Source organism: Coregonus lavaretus, assembly GCF_964263955.1.
Source record: "Coregonus lavaretus genome assembly, contig: HAP1_SCAFFOLD_349, whole genome shotgun sequence".
NCBI lineage: Eukaryota > Metazoa > Chordata > Actinopteri > Salmoniformes > Salmonidae > Coregonus > Coregonus lavaretus.
The window spans coordinates 246,477-272,010 of NW_028164466.1; the positions used below are offsets into that span (position 1 = coordinate 246,477).

General features: G+C 52.2%; 2 protein-coding genes across 2 annotated transcripts in view; both read left to right on the forward strand.

The window, feature by feature from the left end:
* LOC311116996 (F-box/LRR-repeat protein 15-like) overlaps nt 1-25,534 on the forward strand; it is a 60,731-nt gene that overhangs the window by 25,460 nt on the left and 9,737 nt on the right. The window lies entirely within an intron of this gene.
* Nucleotides 1,387-4,773, forward strand: LOC311116994 (uncharacterized protein). Its single transcript, XM_084192003.1, has 6 exons — nt 1,387-1,438; nt 1,691-1,781; nt 2,483-2,548; nt 2,708-2,746; nt 3,267-3,634; nt 4,378-4,773. The coding sequence occupies exons 2-5, from the start codon at nt 1,697-1,699 to the stop codon at nt 3,623-3,625; spliced, it is 549 nt and encodes a 182-aa protein (XP_084048129.1). The 5' UTR covers nt 1,387-1,438; nt 1,691-1,696; the 3' UTR covers nt 3,626-3,634; nt 4,378-4,773.

A 25,534-nucleotide genomic window follows, 5' to 3' on the forward strand; every position in this document is an offset into this window, starting at 1 on the left:
TCTATTTTTGTCTCATCAGACCACATGACCTTCTCCCATTCCTCCTCTGGATCATCCAGATGGTCATTGGCAAACTTCAGACGGGCCTGGACATGCGCTGGCTTGAGCAGGGGGACCTTGCGTGCGCTGCAGGATTTTAATCCATGACGGCGTAGTGTGTTACTAATGTTTTTTTTTGAGACTGTGGTCCCAGCTCTCTTCAGGTCATTGACCAGGTCCTGCCGTGTAGTTCTAGGCTGATCCCTCACCTTCCTCATGATCATTGATGCCCCACGAGGTGAGAACTTGCATGGAGCCCCAGACCGAGGGTGATTGACCGTCATCTTGAACTTCTTCCATTTTCTAATAATTGCGCCAATAGTTGTTGCCTTCTCACCAAGCTGCTTGCCTATTGTCCTGTAGCCCATCCCAGCCTTGTGCAGGTCTACAATTTTAACCCTGATGTCCTTACGCAGCGCTCTGGTCTTGGCCATTGTGGAGAGGTTGGAGTCTGTTTGATTGAGTGTGTAGACAGGTGTCTTTTATACAGGTAACGAGTTCAAACAGGTGCAGTTAATACAGGTAATGAGTGGAGAACAGGAGGGCTTCTTAAAGAAAAACGAACAGGTCTGTGAGAGCCGGAATTCTTACTGGTTGGTAGGTGATCAAATACTTATGTCATGCAATAAAATGCAAATTAATTACTTAAAAATCATACAATGTGATTTTCTGGATTTTTGTTTTAGATTCCGTCTCACACAGTTGAAGTGTACCTATGATAAAAATTACAGACCTCTACGGTTGGTGGTAGTCTCCATACTACATGTCCCAGCCATTGACATCTTTTGTGTTGTGTCTGTTTCAAATTAAAAGTATCCTCAAACAGATCTTTATTTATCCATTGTCAGTGGAAACTAGTATATTTACTGCCACAGACAGTACCTAACCCTCTGAAACACTATTCACCTAACAGGCAATCAAATAATGATTGACAACATGTAAGCTATATTTCAACTGCAAATGTTTATTGAAAAACATAAATACATTTACACAATAATCACTTGCTGTCTTTCAAATACATTGTTAAAGTTGTTGGAATGGTTCTATATAGATCTTTTAGGGGTGTCATATATTCAGCAAGCAATAAAACCCTTTATGGTTGTATCCAGAAAATGTTTTCTAAGAGTAAAGTGAGTGACTGTGTGCATTGAGTGTTGACTTATTTGATGACCTGGAGCGAGATGGCACAGATAGAAAGATTTCTTAAGAATCAATTTACATAAAACAATTTTGTACCAAGATTAGCCAAAAACATGTGTTCTTAGGGAAATGCTTAGGGTGTTGGGGTGTGGCAATTACCTGGAAAAGGTATGATAAAAGACGTCTGAAAAACAGCAGAGAGGCAACTCTGTCTCTGGACCACATAGCAGACTGTTTCTACCAACTCCAGAATCTCCAGGTTAGTTGAACTTTATCCCTCACTGACGTCCTTGGAGGAAGGGTTTTCTAGACAATGTGTGTCTGCTTCTGCTTTGCTTGCTCTTTGTAGTCTAGGCCGGCCGGGTGACTGTAAAAGGACTTTGTGACAACTGCTGATGTAAAAAAGGCTTTAGAAATGAATTTGATTGGTTGATTGATTGATTGATTGGTTGATTGGTTGGTTGGTTGATTGACTTATTGTCCAACCTGGATGGGGGTGTTTTCTGTGTAGGAAAGGATGAGGAGCCATGGTGTGTTAGTGCTGGTCACTCTGCTGGGTTTCCTGTTGACAAACCAGCTCAACCAGGTTAACGCTAAGGAAGGTATGTCTAGTGTGTGTGTCTTTGTGTTTGTTTGTTTTTGTGTGTGTACATTTTTCCTGCCTTATCAGAACCACAATGTCCTGACAAGTCACTAGAATGTCCTGACAAGTCACTAGAATGTCCTGACAAGTCACTAGAATGTCCTGACAAGTCACTATAATGTCCTGACAAGTCACTAGAATGTCCTGACAAGTCACTAGAATGTCCTGACAAGTCACTAGAATGTCCTGACAAGTCACTAGAATGTCCTGACAAGTCACTAGAATGTCCTGACAAGTCACTAGAATGTCCTGACAAGTCACTAGAAATTCCTGACAAGTCACTAGAATGTCCTGACAAGGTAGGAGAACCGGAAAAACATTTTGAAAAGTAAGGACTTTTTTCATGTGCTGAATTTGTTTAAATGCTAATTTAGGTTTAAGTGTTATGTTTAGGGCTTGGGGTTAAGGTTAGGGTTGGGGTTAAGATTAAGGTTAGGGTTAAAGTCAGGGTAAGGGTTAGGGTTTGGTTTAGGGTTAGGGGTTAGGAAAAATAGGATTTTGAATGGGAATAAATGTGTTCTCCCCAAAATGTCCTGAAAATTCACGAAAGCAAAGCTGTGTGTGTGTTTTAAAGACAAAGAGAAAGGTGTTTTTGAGTATGTAGAAGATGCATCCTTTCAATACAGTTCAATACATTTTACTGTATGTCCTCTCTGACAGATGTAACTGTCAGTGGGCTCAGAGAACTGGATTCTGCAGAGGTTGATCCTATTGCTGAAAAACAGGGTAAGAGTGTATGTTTCTCTTGGATTTCCATCCATCTATCCATCTATCACTAAAATAATTAATGAATAATATACCACTATTAATAATAATAATAATTATAATGGTAATAGAACTGTTGGTTCATTTTAAATAACTTTAGTTTAATCTTTCTCTGAAAAGACTCTGTGCCTCAAGAAGAATTAGAGTTTCAAAATGAAGGTAAGTTAATCTCTCTACAAAGTAGTACATTGATAATGACTTTACTACTGGGAGTAATGATAATAATGTAGCTGGCTGAGGAGTCAACACCTAGCTGGAACTAGTGTGTACATGTCCTGGCATACTCCCAGATAATGATGTCTCATACATTGTGATATTGATATTAATGTCCCATATGTACAGTGGCATCTGATATTTATATTAATATCTCATATGTACAGTGGCAACTGATATTGATATTAATATATCATATGTACAGTGGCAACTGATATTGATATTCATATCTCATATGTACAGTGGCAACTGATATTGATATTCATATCTCATATGTACAGTGGCAACTGATATTGATATTCATATCTCATATGTGGCAGCTGATATTGATATTAATATCTCATATGTACAGTGGCAGCTGATGTTGATATTAATATCTCATATGTACAATGGCAGCTGATATTGATATTAATATCTCATATGTACAGTGGCAGCTGATGTTGATATTAATATCTAATTTGTACAGAGGCAGCTGCAGTAGGATTACAGCAGGAGATTCAGGGGACACCCGATGCAGAGAAGTTGCAAAATCTCTTTTGGGGATGGCGTCAGAGATATAACAGGATTATCTGGAATCTCAGACGTATCAACCAGCGGCTGATCTGGCGTCTCAGACGTCTCAGACGTATCAACCAGCGGCTGATCTGGCGTCTCAGGAGTCCCAGACGTATCAACCAGTGGCTGATCTGGCGTCTCAGGCGTCTCAGAAGTATCAACCAGCGGCTGATCTGGCGTCTCAGGCGTCTCAGACGTATCAACCAGCGGCTGATCTGGCGTCTCAGGCGTACTGTGCGTTTTGGATGTTGGCACCATCGCTATTGTTAATAAGCAGCTGTAAGTCCTAGTCTTTCTTTAGGGGTGAGATGTCTTTGTGTGTGTGTGTATGTGTGTGTGTGTGTGTGTGTGTGTGTGTAAGTTCTGACATACAGTACGTGTCTGTGCAGAGAGCGAGGGAAGGAGGGAGAGGGTGAGGGAGGGAGGGAGAGAGAGGGTGAGGGAGGGAGTGAAGGAGGGAGAGAGAGAGAGAGAGAGGGTGAGGGAGGGATGGAGGGAGGGAGAGAGAGAGAGAGGGTGAGGGAGGGATGGAGGGAGAGAGAGAGAGAGAGGGTTAGGGAGGGAGGGATGGAGGGAAGAAGGGAGAGAGAGGGTGAGGGAGGGAGGGAGGGATGGATGGAGGGAGAGAGAGAGAGAGTGGGTGAGGGAGAGATGGAGGGAGGGATGAGGGAGAGGGTGAGGGTGAGGGTGAGGGTGAGGGAGAGGGTGGGAGGGAGGAAAGAATGGAGAGTAATACGTTGCATGCATTTGAATTCTGAAAATGTGTGTGACCTGGACATCTGAAAGTAAAGTCATGTCATAAAGTTAGGAGGGAGGGTAAATAGAGCACATCCTGGACATTTGAACTGCATCCACGATCTGGGTTCTTTATTCCTGCCTCCAGTGATACAACAACCAATTGGAAACAAGCAATTCTACAAATTAGTATTATTGTATTATAATAAATCACAGTAATATATATACTGTATGTGTGTGTGTGTGTGTGTGTGTGTGTGTGTGTGTGTGTGTGTGTGTGTGAGTAGTTATCAGGTATTGAGGATCCTCTCCTGTCTCCATATTGATTGGACCACTGCGTAAGTCACAGGTCACCTGACATCACCTGTCATTATTCCCAACGGATGCAGATCTACAATCCACAATATATCCATCATTGTACCATCCATTGTACCATCCATAGCTTCTGAATGTACCATCCATAGCTTCTGAATGTACCATCCATAGCTTCTGAATGTACCATCCATAGCTTCTGAATGTACCATCCATAGCTTCACAATAAATGTGAATGTTTTTTCTGTCCGGATTGATACATCAATATTAATGACGTTACTGATAATCGATGACGATGTGAATTCATGGTGGAAATGTTGTATGGCTCACCTGTTTAACTGCGATCCTTCAATAAACCTGTATTAAGCATTATACATTGTTAGCTGGGCTTTTTACACCTGTCAAATATGTCAAAACCTCCCTATCTTTACATTACATTTACATTTTAGTCATTTATCAGACGCTCTTATGCAGAGCGACTTACAGGAGCAATTAGGGTTAAGTGCCTTGTTCAAGGGCACATTTACGTCATTTAGCAGACGCTCTTATCCAGAGCGACTCACAAATTGGTGCATTCACCCTATAGCCAGTGGGATAACCACTTTACAATTTTTTTTTTTGGGGGGGGTAGAAGGATTACTTTATCCTATCCCAGGTATTCCTTAAAGAGGTGGGGTTTCAAATGTCTCCGGAAGGTGGTGAGTGACTCCGCTGTCCTGGCGTCGTGAGGGAGCTTGTTCCACCATTGGGGTGCCAGAGCAGCGAACAGTTTTGACTGGGCTGAGCGGGAACTATGCTTCCGCAGAGGAAGGGGAGCCAGCAGGCCAGAGGTGGATGAACGCAATGCCCTCGTTTGGGTGTAGGGACTGATCAGAGCCCGAAGGTACAGAGGTGCCGTTCCCCTCACTGCTCCATAGGCAAGCACCATGGTCTTGTAACGGATGCGAGCTTCAACTGGAAGCCAGTGGAGTGTGCGGAGGAGGGGGGTGACGTGAGAGAACTTGGGAAGGTTGAACACCAGACGGGCTGCGGCGTTCTGGATGAGTTGTAGGGGTTTAATGGCACAGGCAGGGAGGCCAGCCAACAGCGAGTTGCAGTAATCCAGACGGGAGATGACAAGTGCCTGGATTAGGACCTGTGCCGCTTCCTGTGTAAGGCAGGGTCGTACTCTCCGAATGTTGTAGAGCATGAACCTGCAGGAGCGGGTCAACGCCTTGATGTTAGCGGAGAACGACAGGGTGTTGTCCAGGGTCACGCCAAGGCTCTTCGCACTCTGGGAGGAGGACACAACGGAGTTGTCAACCGTGATGGCGAGATCATGGAACGGGCAGTCCTTCCCCGGGAGGAAGAGCAGCTCCGTCTTGCCAGGGTTCAGCTTGAGGTGGTGATCCGTCATCCATACTGATATGTCTGCCAGACATGCAGAGATGCGATTCGCCACCTGGTTATCAGAAGGGGGAAAGGAGAAGATTAGTTGTGTATCGTCAGCGTAGCAATGATAGGAGAGGCCATGTGAGGATATGACAGAGCCAAGTGACTTGGTGTATAGGGAGAAAAGGAGAGGGCCTAGAACTGAGCCCTGGGGGACACCAGTGGTGAGAGCACGTGGTGCGGAGACAGCTTCTCGCCACGCCACTTGGTAGGAGCGACCGGTCAGGTAGGACGCAATCCAGGAGTGAGCCGCGCCGGAGATGCCCAGCTCGGAGAGGGTGGAGAGGAGGATCTGATGGTTCACAGTATCAAAGGCAGCAGACAGGTCTAGAAGGACAAGAGCAGAGGAGAGAGAGTTAGCTTTAGCAGTGCGGAGAGCCTCCGTGACACAGAGAAGAGCAGTCTCAGTTGAATGACCAGTCCTGAAACCTGACTGGTTTGGATCAAGAAGGTCATTCTGAGAGAGATAGCAAGAGAGTTGGCTAAAGACGGCACGCTCAATAGTTTTGGAAAGAAAAGAAAGAAGGGATACTGGTCTGTAGTTGTTGACATCAGTGGGATCGAGTGTTGGTTTTTTGAGAAGGGGAGCAACTCTCGCTCTCTTGAAGACGGAAGGGACATGGCCAGCGGTCAAGGATGAGTTGATCAGCGAGGTGAGGTAGGGGAGAAGGTCACCGGAGATGGTCTGGAGAAGAGAGGAGGGGATGGGGTCAAGCGGGCAGGTTGTTGGGCGGCCTGCAGTCACAAGTCGCAGGATTTTATCTGGAGAGAGAGGGGAGAAAGAAGTCAAAGCATAGGGTAGGGCAGTGTGAGTAGGACCAGCAGTGTCATTAGACTTAACAAACGAGGATCGGATGTCGTCAACCTTCTTTTCAAAGTGGTTGACGAAGTCATCCACAGAGAGAGAGGAGGGGGGGGGGGGGGGGGGGAGGATTCAGGAGGGAGGAAAATGTGGCAAAGAGCTTCCTAGGGTTAGAGGCAGATGCTTGGAATTTAGAGTGGTAGAAAGTGGCCTTAGCAGCAGAAACAGATGAAGAAAATGTAGAGAGGAGGGAGTGAAAAGATGCCAGGTCGGCAGGGAGTTTAGTTTTCTTCCATTTCCGCTCCGCTGCCCGGAGCTCTGTTCTGTGAGCTCGCAATGAGTCATCAAGCCACGGAGCTGGAGGGGAGGACCGAGCCGGCCGGGAGGATAGGGGACACAGAGAGTCAAAGGATGCAGAAAGGGAGGAGAGGAGGGTTGAGGAGGCAGAATCAGGAGATTGGAGGGAGAAGGATTGAGCAGAGGGAAGAGATGATAGGATGGAAGAGGAGAGAGTAGTGGGAGAGAGAGAGCGAAGGTTGCGGCGGCGCGTTACCATCTGTGTAGGGGCAGAGTGAGTAGTGTTGGAGGAGAGCGAGAGAGAAAAGGAAACAAATTAGTGGTCGGAGACATGGAGGGGAGTTGCAGTGAGATTAGTAGAAGAGCAGCATCTAGTAAAGATGAGGTCAAGCGTATTGCCTGCCTTGTGAGTAGGGGCTGACGGTGAGAGGGTGAGGTCAAAAGAGGAGAGGAGTGGAAAGAAGGAGGCAGAGAGAAATGAGTCAAATGTGGACATAGGGAGGTTGAAATCCCCCAAAACTGTGAGGGGTGAGCCATCCTCAGGAAAGGAACTTATCAAGGCGTCAAGCTCATTGATGAACTCTCCAAGGGAACCTGGAGGGCGATAGATGACAAGGATATTAAGCTTAAATGGGCTAGTGACTGTGACAGCATGGAATTCAAATGAGGAGATAGACAGGTGGGTTAGGGGAAAAATTGAGAATGTCCACTTGGGAGAGATGAGGATTCCTGTGCCACCACCCCTCTGACCAGATGCTCTCGGGGTATGCGAGAACACATGGTCAGACGAGGAGAGAGCAGTAGGAGTAGCAGTGTTTTCAGTGGTAATCCATGTTTCCGTCAGCGCCAGGAAGTCGAGGGACTGGAGGTTAGCATAGGCTGGGATGAAGTCAGCTTTGTTGGCAGCAGAACGGCAGTTCCAGAGGCTGCCTGAGACCTGGAACTCCAGGTGTGGGGTGCGTGCAGGGACCACCAGGTTAGAGAGGCAGCAGCCACGCGGTGTGAGGCGTTTGTGTAGCCTGTGCAGAGAGGAGAGAACAGGGATAGGCAGAGGCATAGTTGACAGGCTGTAACAAATGGCTACAATAATGCAGAGGAGATCGGAATGAAATGAACTAAACATCTGGAAGAGGAGAGAGCAGGGCCTCCCTCACCAAAACTTCCACCTCAGAAACTATAATTGTTTCACTGAACCACCCGAACAAAAACTCTCCCAACTTCCACCTTTAGAAATCAGAATTGTTGTGAACCACAGCGGTTCAATGTTTAAAGGAGTAGACTCAACCCACTTTATTCAGCTAGCTAACTATGACACCATAGCTAACTAGCATGCTAGCATCCAATAATACACAGTTTAGCACCAACACTTGGTCACAACAAACCACCAATAGTGTGTTAACACACTAAGCAGATAATTCGTGTCCGTGTCTAGTTCCTTTCATAACGCAGCAATAATTAAACGTTGGCTAGCTTAGCACAAATATATTGTATTTAGCTGCCACAGTACAGCACACAATGGCTACTGTGTTGACTCTGTTCGAAAAACGGCTAGCTAGCTAGCTTCGTGCTACACCGAAGACAATGCCAACCTACAGTAACTACCCACAACAGCCCCCGATGCCTAACTATGACACCATAGCTAACTAGCATGCTAGCATCCAATAACACACAGTTTAGCACCAATACTTGGTTACAACAGACTACCAATAGTGTGTTAACACACTAAACAGATCATTCGTGTCCGTGTCTAGTTCCTTTCATAACGCAGCAATAATTAAACGTTGGCTAGCTAGCATAAGTATATTGTATTTAGCTACTACAGTACAGTTAGCTGGTCGTGTTGGCTAGCTAGCAATGGCCACTGTGTTGACTTTGTTTGAAGAACGGCTAGCTAGCTAGCTTCGTGCTAGACCCGGCACCGCCGAAAAACAATGCTAACCTACAGTAACTACCCACAACAGCCCACGATGCCTAACTATGACGCCATAGCTAACTAGCATGCTAGCATCCAATAACACACAGTTTAGCACCAATACTTGGTTACAACAAACTACCAATAGTGTGTTAACACACTAAACAGATAATTCGTGTCCGTGTCTAGTTCCTTTCATAACGCAGCAAAAATTAAACGTTGGCTAGCTAGCACATTAACATTGGAAACAACTCTCCACCGTTGTTAAACGTTACCAGTAGCTACCCGCTAGCTAGCTAGCCTCGTGCTTTCTCCGGGCTCCGCCGTAAACAATACTTACCTACAATAATTACCTACGGAAACCTACAATAACTACCTAAATAAACTACCTACAATACCTAACTACAACTACCTACCTACGATCAAATGCATGGTTTAAGCTTTACTCAACACCATATAAGAAGCCAAGCTTACCTCAAGCTTACCTCCTGCTAGAGAAAACACAACCTCTCCCGACCACAGCTCATCTGATTGACAGTTCAGTGGTTGTCATCATGTTGATAGGTAGAGGAGGGTGATATGCTGGTTTGCACACTCTGCATGCGTTCCAAATGGCACTCTATTCTGACCAGAACCGTATGGGTCTTTGTTCTGAAGTAGTGCACTGCGTAGAGAATATGGTGCCATTTGGGATGCAGTCTCTCATATACTTCCTGCTGACTTTATAGATCAAAGGTCACATTGGGGGAACTAGACACTGGGCAACAGAAACCACATCACTATCTCTGCTCTGACTGTCACGGTTTCGGCCGAGGCTGCTCCTCCTCCTTGTTCGGGCAGGTTTCGGCGGTCGTCGTCCCCGGAGTACTAGCTGCCACCGATCTATGTTTCATGTTCGTTTGGTTTTGTCTTGATGTTGTACACCTGTGTCTAGTTAGTCCTCATTAGTGTCCCATTTTAGTTCTCGTTGTGTGTGTATGGTGTTGTGTGTGATTGCTCTTCTGTTTTGGTGTTCTGAGCTACGTACTTCCCTCCGTTGTTTGGAGCGGTTTTCGCACATGTTAGTGCGCCTTTTGTTTGATGCCTGTGTGCGCCTTTATTTTGCCTCCGGGCTTATTGTGCTCGCTTACTACGTGAATATTCACTAAAGTCTTTTGGACTTAGCTTCTGCGTCCTGCGCTTGATTCCTGCACCACACCCACCTTCAGCACCCCTGACAGAATCACACACCTTTACTAATGGAATCAGCAGGAGCAACAGTCACGCCTGAGTCGCTGGAGGAGCATGTCCGCGGCCAGGATGACCAGATACGACAACTGGGGACCGCTCTACAGGACGTCATCAACACCCTGCACCGATGGGAGTCCAGAGGGGTACCCACACCTCCACCTACCCTGCCACCCCCATCGGCCGGTCCACCAGTCCCAGGTCCGGAACCCAGTGGGATTCGGCTCTCGCTCCCGAGGTCGTATGACGGAACAGCTGCCGGGTGTCAGGGTTTCCTCCTGCAGGTGGAGCTCTACCTGGCCACTGTACACCCGGTGCCCTCGGGACACGAGAGCGTTTCCGCCCTCATCTCCTGTCTCACGGGCAAGGCGTTGGAATGGGCCAACGCCGAGTGGAGGAGGATGGACGCCACCACCATCTCCTACGCCGAGTTCTCCCGTCGCTTCAAGGCCGTGTTCGACCATCCACCTGAGGACAAAGCGGCGGGGGAGCGTCTAGTCCACCTGAGACAGGGGAGGAGGAGCGCACAGGCGTTCGCGCTGGAGTTCCGGACTCTAGCGGCAGACGCAGGGTGGAATGAACGGGCCCTCATCGACCATTTTCGATGTAGCCTACGGGAGGACGTTCAACGTGAGTTGGCCTGCAGGGACACCAATTTCACCTTCGACCAGTTGGTCGATATGTCCATCCGTCTGGACACCCTGCTGGCCACCCGTGGACGTCCCGAGTGGGGTCCGTCCATTCCACCCTCCGGCACCTCCGAGCCGAGCCCTATGGAGCTCGGGGGTGCTGGCGCTAGAGAAAGGAAGAGGAGGAGCCCGAGGGGGCCTGTCCCCTGCACCAAGTGCGGTCGTGGAGGGCACACTGCGGCCAGATGCTGGGGAGGGTTCCCCGCGGGAGGAGACAACAGGCCCCGCACTGGGGAGCCTTCCCAGGTGAGTAGACGCCCCACTTACCCAGAGCTCTCTGTTGCGCACTTTTGTATACCTGTTTGTTTCCCACAGGTTGCACCTCATTCCCAGCATAAGGTGCTAGTAGATTCAGGCGCAGCTGGGAATTTTGTTGATCTGAAGTTTTGTTTAGATTTAGGGATCCCCCTCCTACCTGTTGACAAGCCTTTTCCCGTTCATGCTTTAGATAGCCGCCCGTTGGGGTCGGGGTTGATTAGGGAAGTCACAGCGCCACTTAGGATGTGTGCGCAGGGGGGTCATGAGGAGACTATACAGTTGTATCTGATCGACTCTCCTGCGTACCCGGTGGTGCTGGGAATTCCCTGGTTAAGCACCCATAACCCTGCTATTTCGTGGCAACAGAGGGCTCTCAATGGGTGGTCTGCTCAGTGTGAGGGGCGATGTCTGGGTGTTTCCGTAGGGGCGACTTCGGTGGAAAGTCCAAACCAAGTGCCCGCACTGCACATTCCGCCTGAATATGGGGATTTAGCTCTCGTGTTTAGTAAAGCTAGGGCGACGCAGTTGCCTCCTCATAGACAGGGGGATTGTGCGATTGATCTCCAGGCAGGAGCAGCGCTCCCACGGAGCTACGTGTATCCCTTGTCTCAAGAGGAGAGAAAAGCTATGGAAACTTACATAGCCGAATCTTTGAGACAGGGATACATATGGCCCTCCACTTCTCCCGCCTCCTCGAGCTTCTTTTTTGTGAAGAAAAAGGATGGAGGGTTGCGCCCGTGCATCGATTACCGTGGTCTCAATCAGATTACTGTGAAATACAGTTCTCCACTCCCTCTGATTGCGACCATGACGGAGTCATTGCATGTAGCGCGGTTTTTCACAAAACTGGATCTCAGGAGCGCGTATAACTTGGTGCGCATTAGGGAGGGCGACGAATGGAAAACAGCGTTTAGTACCACGTCAGGTCATTTCGAGTATCTCGTCATGCCATATGGGTTGATGAATGCTCCATCAGTCTTCCAATCCTTCGTAGATGACATTTTCCGGGATATGCAGGGGCAAGGGGTGGTCGTGTACATTGATGACATTCTAGTGTACTCGTCTACCCGAGCCGAGCATATAGCCCTGGTGCGTCGTGTATTGAGGAAGCTGTTGGAGCACGACCTATATGTCAAGGCAGAGAAATGTCTGTTTTTCCAGGAGTCGGTCTCCTTTTTGGGCTATCGGTTGTCCGCGTCAGGGGTGAGAATGGAGGTGGATCGTGTGTCAGCTGTGCGTAATTGGCAAACCCCAACCACTGTCAAAGAGGTGCAGCAGTTCTTGGGCTTTGCGAATTACTACCGGAGGTTTATCCGGGGTTTTGGACAGGTGGCAGCTCCCATCACGTCCCTTCTGAAAGGGGGTCCGGTGCGCCTGCAGTGGTCAGCTGATGCGGACAGGGCCTTTAGGAGACTGAAGGACCTGTTTACGTCGGCCCCGGTGCTGGCGCATCCGGACCCCGCATTACCCTTTCAGGTCGAGGTGGACGCGTCTGAGGCCGGTATAGGGGCCGTACTCTCTCAACGGTCCGGCACGCCACCTAAACTCCGCCCCTGTGCTTTTTACTCTAAAAAGCTCAGCCCGGCGGAGCGAAATTATGACGTCGGGGACAGGGAGCTGTTAGCTGTAGTTCAGGCCCTTAAGGTGTGGAGGCATTGGCTTGAGGGGGCTCAACACCCTTTCCTCATTTTGACTGACCATCGGAACCTGGAGTACATCCGGGCAGCGAGGAGACTGAACCCTCGCCAGGTTCGATGGAGCATGTTTCTCGCCAGGTTCGTATTTAAAATCACGTACATCCCTGGGTCCCAGAATGGTAAGGCAGATGCGCTGTCCCGGCGGTATGACACGGAGGAGAGGTCCGTTGAGCCTACTCCCATACTACCGGAGTCTTGTCTTGTGGCACCGGTGGTGTGGGAGGTCGATGCCGAAATCGAGCGAGCGTTGCGTACCGACCCCAGCCCTCCACAGTGTCCTGAGGGTCGGAAGTACGTTCCGCTCGAGATTCGGGATCGACTCATTTACTGGGCTCACACGTCACCCTCCTCTGGACATCCGGGTATTGGCCGGACAGTGCATTGTCTTAGCACTAAATACTGGTGGCCCACGTTAGCCAGGGATGTGAGGGTTTATGTCTCCTCCTGCTCGGTGTGCGCCCAGTGTAAGGCGCCCAGACACCTGCCCAGGGGTAAGTTACAACCCCTGCCCGTTCCACAACGACCATGGTCCCACCTCTCGGTGGAGTTTGTGACAGACCTTCCCCTCTCTCAGGGGAATACCACCATCCTGGTCGTTGTGGACCAGTTCTCTAAGGCCTGTCGTCTTCTCCCTATGTCGGGTCTTCCTATGCCCTACAAACCGCAGAGGCACTATTTACCCACGTCTTCCGGCATTACGGGGTACCCGAGGATATAGTGTCTGATCGAGGCCCCCAGTTTACCTCCCGAGTATGGAGAGCGTTCATGGAGCGTTTGGGGGTCTCGGTGAGCCTTACCTCAGGGTACCACCCGGAGAGTAACGGGCAGGTAGAACGAGTCAACCAGAATGTGGGTAGGTTTCTGAGGTCGTATTGCCAGGACCGGCCTGAGGAGTGGGCTCGGTACATTCCCTGGGCCGAGATGGCCCAGAACTCTCTCCGCCACTCCTCTACCAACCTAACCCCCTTCCAATGTGTGTTAGGTTACCAGCCGGTTCTGGCACCTTGGCAGCAGAGCCAGATCGAGGCCCCTGCGGTGGATGATTGGATGAGGCGCTCGGAGGAGACGTGGAAGGCTGCACACGTCCACCTGCAGCGGGCCATCCGTCGTCACAAGGCGAGCGCCGATCTCCACCGCAGTGAGGGGCCGGTGTACGCACCCGGAGATCGAGTCTGGCTCTCTACCAGAAACCTACCCCTCCGCCTGCCCTGCCGGAAGCTGGGTCGGCGGTTTGTGGGGCCCTTTAAAGTCCTGAGAAGATTGAACGAGGTGTGTTATAGGTTACATCTGCCTGTTGAATATAAGAATATTAACCCCTCGTTCCATGTGTCTCTTCTCAGGCCGGTGGTAGCTGGTCCACTCCAGGAAGGTGAGATAGGAGAGACTCCTCCGCCCCCACTGGACATCGAGGGGGCTCCGGCGTACACCGTTCGGTCCATCTTGGACTCAAGACGCCGGATGGGGGGTCTCCAGTATCTCGTGGAGTGGGAGGGGTACGGCCCGGAGGAGCGGTGCTGGGTGCCGCGGAGGGACATCCTAGACCCATCTCTCCTGTCGGAGTGCCACCGGGACCATCCCGCGCGCCCTGCTCCGCGCCCTCCTGGTCGTCCCCGAGGCCGGGGTCAAGGGGGGGGGTACTGTCACGGTTTCGGCCGAGGCTGCTCCTCCTCCTTGTTCGGGCAGGTTTCGGCGGTCGTCGTCCCTGGAGTACTAGCTGCCACCGATCTATGTTTCATGTTCGTTTGGTTTTGTCTTGATGTTGTACACCTGTGTCTAGTTAGTCCTCATTAGTGTCCTATTTTAGTTCTCGTTGTGTGTGTATGGTGTTGTGTGTGATTGCTCTTCTGTTTTGGTGTTCTGAGCTACGTACTTCCCTCCGTTGTTTGGAGCGGTTTTCGCACATGTTAGTGCGCCTTTTGTTTGACGCCTGTGTGCGCCTTTATTTCGCCTCCCGGCTTATTGTGCTCGCTTACTACGTGAATATTCACTAAAGTCTTTTGGACTTAGCTTCTGCGTCCTGCGCTTGATTCCTGCACCACACCCACCTTCAGCACCCCTGACAGAATCACACACCTTTACTAATGGAATCAGCAGGAACAACAGTCACGCCTGAGTCGCTGGAGGAGCATGTCCGCGGCCAGGATGACCAGATACGACAACTGGGGACCGCTCTACAGGACGTCATCAACACCCTGCACCGATGGGAGTCCAGAGGGGTACCCACACCTCCACCTACCCTGCCACCCCCATCGGCCGGTCCACCAGTCCCAGGTCCGGAACCCAGTGGGATTCGGCTCTCGCTCCCGAGGGCGTATGACGGAACAGCTGCCGGGTGTCAGGGTTTCCTCCTGCAGGTGGAGCTCTACCTGGCCACTGTACACCCGGTGCCCTCGGGACACGAGAGCGTTTCCGCCCTCATCTCCTGTCTCACGGGCAAGGCGTTGGAATGGGCCAACGCCGAGTGGAGGAGGATGGACGCCACCACCATCTCCTACGCCGAGTTCTCCCGTCGCTTCAAGGCCGTGTTCGACCATCCACCTGAGGACAAAGCGGCGGGGGAGCGTCTAGTCCACCTGAGACAGGGGAGGAGGAGCGCACAGGCGTTCGCGCTGGAGTTCCGGACTCTAGCGGCAGACGCAGGGTGGAATGAACGGGCCCTCATCGACCATTTTCGATGTAGCCTACGGGAGGACGTTCAACGTGAGTTGGCCTGCAGGGACACCAATTTCACCTTCGACCAGTTGGTCGATATGTCCATCCGTCTGGACACCCTGCTGGCCACCCGTGGACGTCCCGAGTGGGGTCCGTCCATTCCACCCTCCGGCACCTCCGAGCCGAGCCCTATGGAGCTCGGGGGTGCTGGCGCTAGAGAAAGGAAGAGGAGGAGCCCGAGGGGGCCTGTCCCCTGCACCAAGTGCAGTCGTGGAGGGCACACTGCGGCCAGATGCTGGGGAGGGTTCCCCGCGGGAGGAGACAACAGGCCCCGCACTGGGGAGCCTTCCCAGGTGAGTAGACGCCCCACTTACCCAGAGCTCTCTGTTGCGCACTTTTGTATACCTGTTTGTTTCCCACAGGTTGCACCTCATTCCCAGCATAAGGTGCTAGTAGATTCAGGCGCAGCTGGGAATTTTGTTGATCTGAAGTTTTGTTTAGATTTAGGGATCCCCCTCCTACCTGTTGACAAGCCTTTTCCCGTTCATGCTTTAGATAGCCGCCCGTTGGGGTCGGGGTTGATTAGGGAAGTCACAGCGCCACTTAGGATGTGTGCGCAGGGGGGTCATGAGGAGACTATACAGTTGTATCTGATCGACTCTCCTGCGTACCCGGTGGTGCTGGGAATTCCCTGGTTAAGCACCCATAACCCTGCTATTTCGTGGCAACAGAGGGCTCTCAATGGGTGGTCTGCTCAGTGTGAGGGGCGATGTCTGGGTGTTTCCGTAGGGGCGACTTCGGTGGAAAGTCCAAACCAAGTGCCCGCACTGCACATTCCGCCTGAATATGGGGATTTAGCTCTCGTGTTTAGTAAAGCTAGGGCGACGCAGTTGCCTCCTCATAGACAGGGGGATTGTGCGATTGATCTCCAGGCAGGAGCAGCGCTCCCACGGAGCTACGTGTATCCCTTGTCTCAAGAGGAGAGAAAAGCTATGGAAACTTACATAGCCGAATCTTTGAGACAGGGATACATACGGCCCTCCACTTCTCCCGCCTCCTCGAGCTTCTTTTTTGTGAAGAAAAAGGATGGAGGGTTGCGCCCGTGCATCGATTACCGTGGTCTCAATCAGATTACTGTGAAATACAGTTCTCCACTCCCTCTGATTGCGACCATGACGGAGTCATTGCATGTAGCGCGGTTTTTCACAAAACTGGATCTCAGGAGCGCGTATAACTTGGTGCGCATTAGGGAGGGCGACGAATGGAAAACAGCGTTTAGTACCACGTCAGGTCATTTCGAGTATCTCGTCATGCCATATGGGTTGATGAATGCTCCATCAGTCTTCCAATCCTTCGTAGATGACATTTTCCGGGATATGCAGGGGCAAGGGGTGGTCGTGTACATTGATGACATTCTAGTGTACTCGTCTACCCGAGCCGAGCATATAGCCCTGGTGCGTCGTGTATTGAGGAAGCTGTTGGAGCACGACCTATATGTCAAGGCAGAGAAATGTCTGTTTTTCCAGGAGTCGGTCTCCTTTTTGGGCTATCGGTTGTCCGCGTCAGGGGTGAGAATGGAGGTGGATCGTGTGTCAGCTGTGCGTAATTGGCAAACCCCAACCACTGTCAAAGAGGTGCAGCAGTTCTTGGGCTTTGCGAATTACTACCGGAGGTTTATCCGGGGTTTTGGACAGGTGGCAGCTCCCATCACGTCCCTTCTGAAAGGGGGTCCGGTGCGCCTGCAGTGGTCAGCTGATGCGGACAGGGCCTTTAGGAGACTGAAGGACCTGTTTACGTCGGCCCCGGTGCTGGCGCATCCGGACCCCGCATTACCCTTTCAGGTCGAGGTGGACGCGTCTGAGGCCGGTATAGGGGCCGTACTCTCTCAACGGTCCGGCACGCCACCTAAACTCCGCCCCTGTGCTTTTTACTCTAAAAAGCTCAGCCCGGCGGAGCGAAATTATGACGTCGGGGACAGGGAGCTGTTAGCTGTAGTTCAGGCCCTTAAGGTGTGGAGGCATTGGCTTGAGGGGGCTCAACACCCTTTCCTCATTTTGACTGACCATCGGAACCTGGAGTACATCCGGGCAGCGAGGAGACTGAACCCTCGCCAGGCTCGATGGAGCATGTTTCTCGCCAGGTTCGTATTTAAAATCACGTACATCCCTGGGTCCCAGAATGGTAAGGCAGATGCGCTGTCCCGGCGGTATGACACGGAGGAGAGGTCCGTTGAGCCTACTCCCATACTACCGGAGTCTTGTCTTGTGGCACCGGTGGTGTGGGAGGTCGATGCCGAAATCGAGCGAGCGTTGCGTACCGACCCCAGCCCTCCACAGTGTCCTGAGGGTCGGAAGTACGTTCCGCTCGAGATTCGGGATCGACTCATTTACTGGGCTCACACGTCACCCTCCTCTGGACATCCGGGTATTGGCCGGACAGTGCATTGTCTTAGCACTAAATACTGGTGGCCCACGTTAGCCAGGGATGTGAGGGTTTATGTCTCCTCCTGCTCGGTGTGCGCCCAGTGTAAGGCGCCCAGACACCTGCCCAGGGGTAAGTTACAACCCCTGCCCGTTCCACAACGACCATGGTCCCACCTCTCGGTGGAGTTTGTGACAGACCTTCCCCTCTCTCAGGGGAATACCACCATCCTGGTCGTTGTGGACCAGTTCTCTAAGGCCTGTCGTCTTCTCCCTATGTCGGGTCTTCCTATGCCCTACAAACCGCAGAGGCACTATTTACCCACGTCTTCCGGCATTACGGGGTACCCGAGGATATAGTGTCTGATCGAGGCCCCCAGTTTACCTCCCGAGTATGGAGAGCGTTCATGGAGCGTTTGGGGGTCTCGGTGAGCCTTACCTCAGGGTACCACCCGGAGAGTAACGGGCAGGTAGAACGAGTCAACCAGAATGTGGGTAGGTTTCTGAGGTCGTATTGCCAGGACCGGCCTGAGGAGTGGGCTCGGTACATTCCCTGGGCCGAGATGGCCCAGAACTCTCTCCGCCACTCCTCTACCAACCTAACCCCCTTCCAATGTGTGTTAGGTTACCAGCCGGTTCTGGCACCTTGGCAGCAGAGCCAGATCGAGGCCCCTGCGGTGGATGATTGGATGAGGCGCTCGGAGGAGACGTGGAACGCTGCACACGTCCACCTGCAGCGGGCCATCCGTCGTCACAAGGCGAGCGCCGATCTCCACCGCAGTGAGGGGCCGGTGTACGCACCCGGAGATCGAGTCTGGCTCTCTACCAGAAACCTACCCCTCCGCCTGCCCTGCCGGAAGCTGGGTCGGCGGTTTGTGGGGCCCTTTAAAGTCCTGAGAAGATTGAACGAGGTGTGTTATAGGTTACATCTGCCTGTTGAATATAAGAATATTAACCCCTCGTTCCATGTGTCTCTTCTCAGGCCGGTGGTAGCTGGTCCACTCCAGGAAGGTGAGATAGGAGAGACTCCTCCGCCCCCACTGGACATCGAGGGGGCTCCGGCGTACACCGTTCGGTCCATCTTGGACTCAAGACGCCGGATGGGGGGTCTCCAGTATCTCGTGGAGTGGGAGGGGTACGGCCCGGAGGAGCGGTGCTGGGTGCCGCGGAGGGACATCCTAGACCCATCTCTCCTGTCGGAGTTCCACCGGGACCATCCCGCGCGCCCTGCTCCGCGCCCTCCTGGTCGTCCCCGAGGCCGGGGTCAAGGGGGGGGGTACTGTCACGGTTTCGGCCGAGGCTGCTCCTCCTCCTTGTTCGGGCAGGTTTCGGCGGTCGTCGTCCCTGGAGTACTAGCTGCCACCGATCTATGTTTCATGTTCGTTTGGTTTTGTCTTGATGTTGTACACCTGTGTCTAGTTAGTCCTCATTAGTGTCCTATTTTAGTTCTCGTTGTGTGTGTATGGTGTTGTGTGTGATTGCTCTTCTGTTTTGGTGTTCTGAGCTACGTACTTCCCTCCGTTGTTTGGAGCGGTTTTCGCACATGTTAGTGCGCCTTTTGTTTGACGCCTGTGTGCGCCTTTATTTCGCCTCCCGGCTTATTGTGCTCGCTTACTACGTGAATATTCACTAAAGTCTTTTGGACTTAGCTTCTGCGTCCTGCGCTTGATTCCTGCACCACACCCACCTTCAGCACCCCTGACAGAATCACACACCTTTACTAATGGAATCAGCAGGAACAACAGTCACGCCTGAGTCGCTGGAGGAGCATGTCCGCGGCCAGGATGACCAGATACGACAACTGGGGACCGCTCTACAGGACGTCATCAACACCCTGCACCGATGGGAGTCCAGAGGGGTACCCACACCTCCACCTACCCTGCCACCCCCATCGGCCGGTCCACCAGTCCCAGGTCCGGAACCCAGTGGGATTCGGCTCTCGCTCCCGAGGGCGTATGACGGAACAGCTGCCGGGTGTCAGGGTTTCCTCCTGCAGGTGGAGCTCTACCTGGCCACTGTACACCCGGTGCCCTCGGGACACGAGAGCGTTTCCGCCCTCATCTCCTGTCTCACGGGCAAGGCGTTGGAATGGGCCAACGCCGAGTGGAGGAGGATGGACGCCACCACCATCTCCTACGCCGAGTTCTCCCGTCGCTTCAAGGCCGTGTTCGACCATCCACCTGAGGACAAAGCGGCGGGGGAGCGTCTAGTCCACCTGAGACAGGGGAGGAGGAGCGCACAGGCGTTCGCGCTGGAGTTCCGGACTCAAGCGGCAGACGCAGGGTGGAATGAACGGGCCCTCATCGACCATTTTCGATGTAGCCTACGGGAGGACGTTCAACGTGAGTTGGCCTGCAGGGACACCAATTTCACCTTCGACCAGTTGGTCGATATGTCCATCCGTCTGGACACCCTGCTGGCCACCCGTGGACGTCCCGAGTGGGGTCCGTCCATTCCACCCTCCGGCACCTCCGAGCCGAGCCCTATGGAGCTCGGGGGTGCTGGCGCTAGAGAAAGGAAGAGGAGGAGCCCGAGGGGGCCTGTCCCCTGCACCAAGTGCGGTCGTGGAGGGCACACTGCGGCCAGATGCTGGGGAGGGTTCCCCGCGGGAGGAGACAACAGGCCCCGCACTGGGGAGCCTTCCCAGGTGAGTAGACGCCCCACTTACCCAGAGCTCTCTGTTGCGCACTTTTGTATACCTGTTTGTTTCCCACAGGTTGCACCTCATTCCCAGCATAAGGTGCTAGTAGATTCAGGCGCAGCTGGGAATTTTGTTGATCTGAAGTTTTGTTTAGATTTAGGGATCCCCCTCCTACCTGTTGACAAGCCTTTTCCCGTTCATCCTTTAGATAGCCGCCCGTTGGGGTCGGGGTTGATTAGGGAAGTCACAGCGCCACTTAGGATGTGTGCGCAGGGGGGTCATGAGGAGACTATACAGTTGTATCTGATCGACTCTCCTGCGTACCCGGTGGTGCTGGGAATTCCCTGGTTAAGCACCCATAACCCTGCTATTTCGTGGCAACAGAGGGCTCTCAATGGGTGGTCTGCTCAGTGTGAGGGGCGATGTCTGGGTGTTTCCGTAGGGGCGACTTCGGTGGAAAGTCCAAACCAAGTGCCCGCACTGCACATTCCGCCTGAATATGGGGATTTAGCTCTCGTGTTTAGTAAAGCTAGGGCGACGCAGTTGCCTCCTCATAGACAGGGGGATTGTGCGATTGATCTCCAGGCAGGAGCAGCGCTCCCACGGAGCTACGTGTATCCCTTGTCTCAAGAGGAGAGAAAAGCTATGGAAACTTACATAGCCGAATCTTTGAGACAGGGATACATACGGCCCTCCACTTCTCCCGCCTCCTCGAGCTTCTTTTTTGTGAAGAAAAAGGATGGAGGGTTGCGCCCGTGCATCGATTACCGTGGTCTCAATCAGATTACTGTGAAATACAGTTCTCCACTCCCTCTGATTGCGACCATGACGGAGTCATTGCATGTAGCGCGGTTTTTCACAAAACTGGATCTCAGGAGCGCGTATAACTTGGTGCGCATTAGGGAGGGCGACGAATGGAAAACAGCGTTTAGTACCACGTCAGGTCATTTCGAGTATCTCGTCATGCCATATGGGTTGATGAATGCTCCATCAGTCTTCCAATCCTTCGTAGATGACATTTTCCGGGATATGCAGGGGCAAGGGGTGGTCGTGTACATTGATGACATTCTAGTGTACTCGTCTACCCGAGCCGAGCATATAGCCCTGGTGCGTCGTGTATTGAGGAAGCTGTTGGAGCACGACCTATATGTCAAGGCAGAGAAATGTCTGTTTTTCCAGGAGTCGGTCTCCTTTTTGGGCTATCGGTTGTCCGCGTCAGGGGTGAGAATGGAGGTGGATCGTGTGTCAGCTGTGCGTAATTGGCAAACCCCAACCACTGTCAAAGAGGTGCAGCAGTTCTTGGGCTTTGCGAATTACTACCGGAGGTTTATCCGGGGTTTTGGACAGGTGGCAGCTCCCATCACGTCCCTTCTGAAAGGGGGTCCGGTGCGCCTGCAGTGGTCAGCTGATGCGGACAGGGCCTTTAGGAGACTGAAGGACCTGTTTACGTCGGCCCCGGTGCTGGCGCATCCGGACCCCGCATTACCCTTTCAGGTCGAGGTGGACGCGTCTGAGGCCGGTATAGGGGCCGTACTCTCTCAACGGTCCGGCACGCCACCTAAACTCCGCCCCTGTGCTTTTTACTCTAAAAAGCTCAGCCCGGCGGAGCGAAATTATGACGTCGGGGACAGGGAGCTGTTAGCTGTAGTTCAGGCCCTTAAGGTGTGGAGGCATTGGCTTGAGGGGGCTCAACACCCTTTCCTCATTTTGACTGACCATCGGAACCTGGAGTACATCCGGGCAGCGAGGAGACTGAACCCTCGCCAGGCTCGATGGAGCATGTTTCTCGCCAGGTTCGTATTTAAAATCACGTACATCCCTGGGTCCCAGAATGGTAAGGCAGATGCGCTGTCCCGGCGGTATGACACGGAGGAGAGGTCCGTTGAGCCTACTCCCATACTACCGGAGTCTTGTCTTGTGGCACCGGTGGTGTGGGAGGTCGATGCCGAAATCGAGCGAGCGTTGCGTACCGACCCCAGCCCTCCACAGTGTCCTGAGGGTCGGAAGTACGTTCCGCTCGAGATTCGGGATCGACTCATTTACTGGGCTCACACGTCACCCTCCTCTGGACATCCGGGTATTGGCCGGACAGTGCATTGTCTTAGCACTAAATACTGGTGGCCCACGTTAGCCAGGGATGTGAGGGTTTATGTCTCCTCCTGCTCGGTGTGCGCCCAGTGTAAGGCGCCCAGACACCTGCCCAGGGGTAAGTTACAACCCCTGCCCGTTCCACAACGACCATGGTCCCACCTCTCGGTGGAGTTTGTGACAGACCTTCCCCTCTCTCAGGGGAATACCACCATCCTGGTCGTTGTGGACCAGTTCTCTAAGGCCTGTCGTCTTCTCCCTATGTCGGGTCTTCCTATGCCCTACAAACCGCAGAGGCACTATTTACCCACGTCTTCCGGCATTACGGGGTACCCGAGGATATAGTGTCTGATCGAGGCCCCCAGTTTACCTCCCGAGTATGGAGAGCGTTCATGGAGCGTTTGGGGGTCTCGGTGAGCCTTACCTCAGGGTACCACCCGGAGAGTAACGGGCAGGTAGAACGAGTCAACCAGAATGTGGGTAGGTTTCTGAGGTCGTATTGCCAGGACCGGCCTGAGGAGTGGGCTCGGTACATTCCCTGGGCCGAGATGGCCCAGAACTCTCTCCGCCACTCCTCTACCAACCTAACCCCCTTCCAATGTGTGTTAGGTTACCAGCCGGTTCTGGCACCTTGGCAGCAGAGCCAGATCGAGGCCCCTGCGGTGGATGATTGGATGAGGCGCTCGGAGGAGACGTGGAACGCTGCACACGTCCACCTGCAGCGGGCCATCCGTCGTCACAAGGCGAGCGCCGATCTCCACCGCAGTGAGGGGCCGGTGTACGCACCCGGAGATCGAGTCTGGCTCTCTACCAGAAACCTACCCCTCCGCCTGCCCTGCCGGAAGCTGGGTCGGCGGTTTGTGGGGCCCTTTAAAGTCCTGCGAAGATTGAACGAGGTGTGTTATAGGTTACATCTGCCTGTTGAATATAAGAATATTAACCCCTCGTTCCATGTGTCTCTTCTCAGGCCGGTGGTAGCTGGTCCACTCCAGGAAGGTGAGATAGGAGAGACTCCTCCGCCCCCACTGGACATCGAGGGGGCTCCGGCGTACACCGTTCGGTCCATCTTGGACTCAAGACGCCGGATGGGGGGTCTCCAGTATCTCGTGGAGTGGGAGGGGTACGGCCCGGAGGAGCGGTGCTGGGTGCCGCGGAGGGACATCCTAGACCCATCTCTCCTGTCGGAGTTCCACCGGGACCATCCCGCGCGCCCTGCTCCGCGCCCTCCTGGTCGTCCCCGAGGCCGGGGTCAAGGGGGGGGGTACTGTCACGGTTTCGGCCGAGGCTGCTCCTCCTCCTTGTTCGGGCAGGTTTCGGCGGTCGTCGTCCCTGGAGTACTAGCTGCCACCGATCTATGTTTCATGTTCGTTTGGTTTTGTCTTGATGTTGTACACCTGTGTCTAGTTAGTCCTCATTAGTGTCCTATTTTAGTTCTCGTTGTGTGTGTATGGTGTTGTGTGTGATTGCTCTTCTGTTTTGGTGTTCTGAGCTACGTACTTCCCTCCGTTGTTTGGAGCGGTTTTCGCGCATGTTAGTGCGCCTTTTGTTTGACGCCTGTGTGCGCCTTTATTTCGCCTCCCGGCTTATTGTGCTCGCTTACTACGTGAATATTCACTAAAGTCTTTTGGACTTAGCTTCTGCGTCCTGCGCTTGATTCCTGCACCACACCCACCTTCAGCACCCCTGACACTGACTCTACCTTGTGGACATGATTTGTAGTTACATCATAGATTTCTGGGATTCATCCAATTACTTAATTAATACACTTAAAATCTAAAATCCTTAGTTGCTACATACATTTTTGGACTTATAAATTAATGTTATACCCATTGATTCTCAAAGAATATAACTTACAAATGCATCATGAGCTTAGTTCAACTGTCGCAACTGTTGTTCTACTCCAATGTTAGTAAACAATGTACATTTTTACTACTATTTTGATATCTCTGTCTATGACTTTGAGTGGTGACATTTTTCCAGGCCTATCCCTCAGCTTTTTACCAAAACAGAGGCAGGGTAACGGCTTTGTTATGGTTTTAATGAAGGATTCTAGCTTTGACTCAGATATAAAAGACCTGCAGAAGAACACTGAGTCCAGTATTCAGTCCAAGACACATTACAGAGCAGCACACTCTACAGCCCAGCCAACAGTAAATAAACTTGAGTTAGTGCTAAACACGGCTGCTAGAATCTTGACTAGAACCCCAAAATGTGATCGTATTACTCCAGTGCTAGCCTCTCTACTCTGGCTTCCTGTTAAGGCTAGGGCTGATTTCAAGGTTTTACTCCTAACCTACAAAGCGTTACATGGACTTGCTCGTACCCATCTCTCCGATTTGGTCCTGCCGTACATACCTACACGTGCGCTACGTTCACAAGACGCAGGCCTCCTTATTGTCCCTAGGAGGCTGGAGGTTGTAGGGCTCCATTGTTATGGAATGGTCTGCCTATCCATGTGAGAGACGCAGACTCGTTCTCGACCTTTAAGTCTTCACTGAAGACTCATCTCTTCAGTAGGTCCTATGATTGAGTGTAGTCTGGCCCAGGGGTGCGAAGGTGAACGGCAAGGCACTGGAGCGACGAACTGCCCTTGCTGTCTCTGCCTGCCTCTCTCCACTGGGATTCTCTGCCTCTGACCCTATTAAGGGGGCTGAGTCACTGGCTTACCGTCCCTAGGAGGGGTGCGTCACTTGAGTGGGTTGAGTCACAGACGTGATCTTCCTGTCCGATTTTGCGCCCCCTCGAGCTCGTGCGGTGGTGGAGATCTTCGTGGGCTATCCTCAGCCTTGTCTCAGGGTAGTAGGTTGGTGGTCTGTTGATATCCCTCTAGTGGTGTGGGGGCTGTGCTTTGGCAAAGTGGGTTATATCCTGCCTGGTTGGCCCTGTCCGGGGGTATCGTCGGACGGGGCCACAGTGGCCCCCGACCTACCCTGTCTCAGCCTACGGTATCTATGCTGCAATAGTCTATGTGCCGGGGGGCTAGGGTCAGTCTGTTATATCTAGCGTAACTCTCAAATC

What these genes read in the sequence shown, in the direction of transcription:
- LOC311116994 (XM_084192003.1), top strand. Translation starts at nt 1,697, where the DNA reads ATGAGGAGCCATGGTGTGTTAGTGCTGGTCACTCTGCTGGGTTTCCTG. An exon ending in CCAGGTTAACGCTAAGGAAG is followed by an intron (nt 1,782 to 2,482) that starts GTATGTCTAGTG and finishes CCTCTCTGACAG; the next exon opens with ATGTAACTGTCAGTGGGCTC. An exon ending in TCCTATTGCTGAAAAACAGG is followed by an intron (nt 2,549 to 2,707) that starts GTAAGAGTGTAT and finishes TTCTCTGAAAAG; the next exon opens with ACTCTGTGCCTCAAGAAGAA.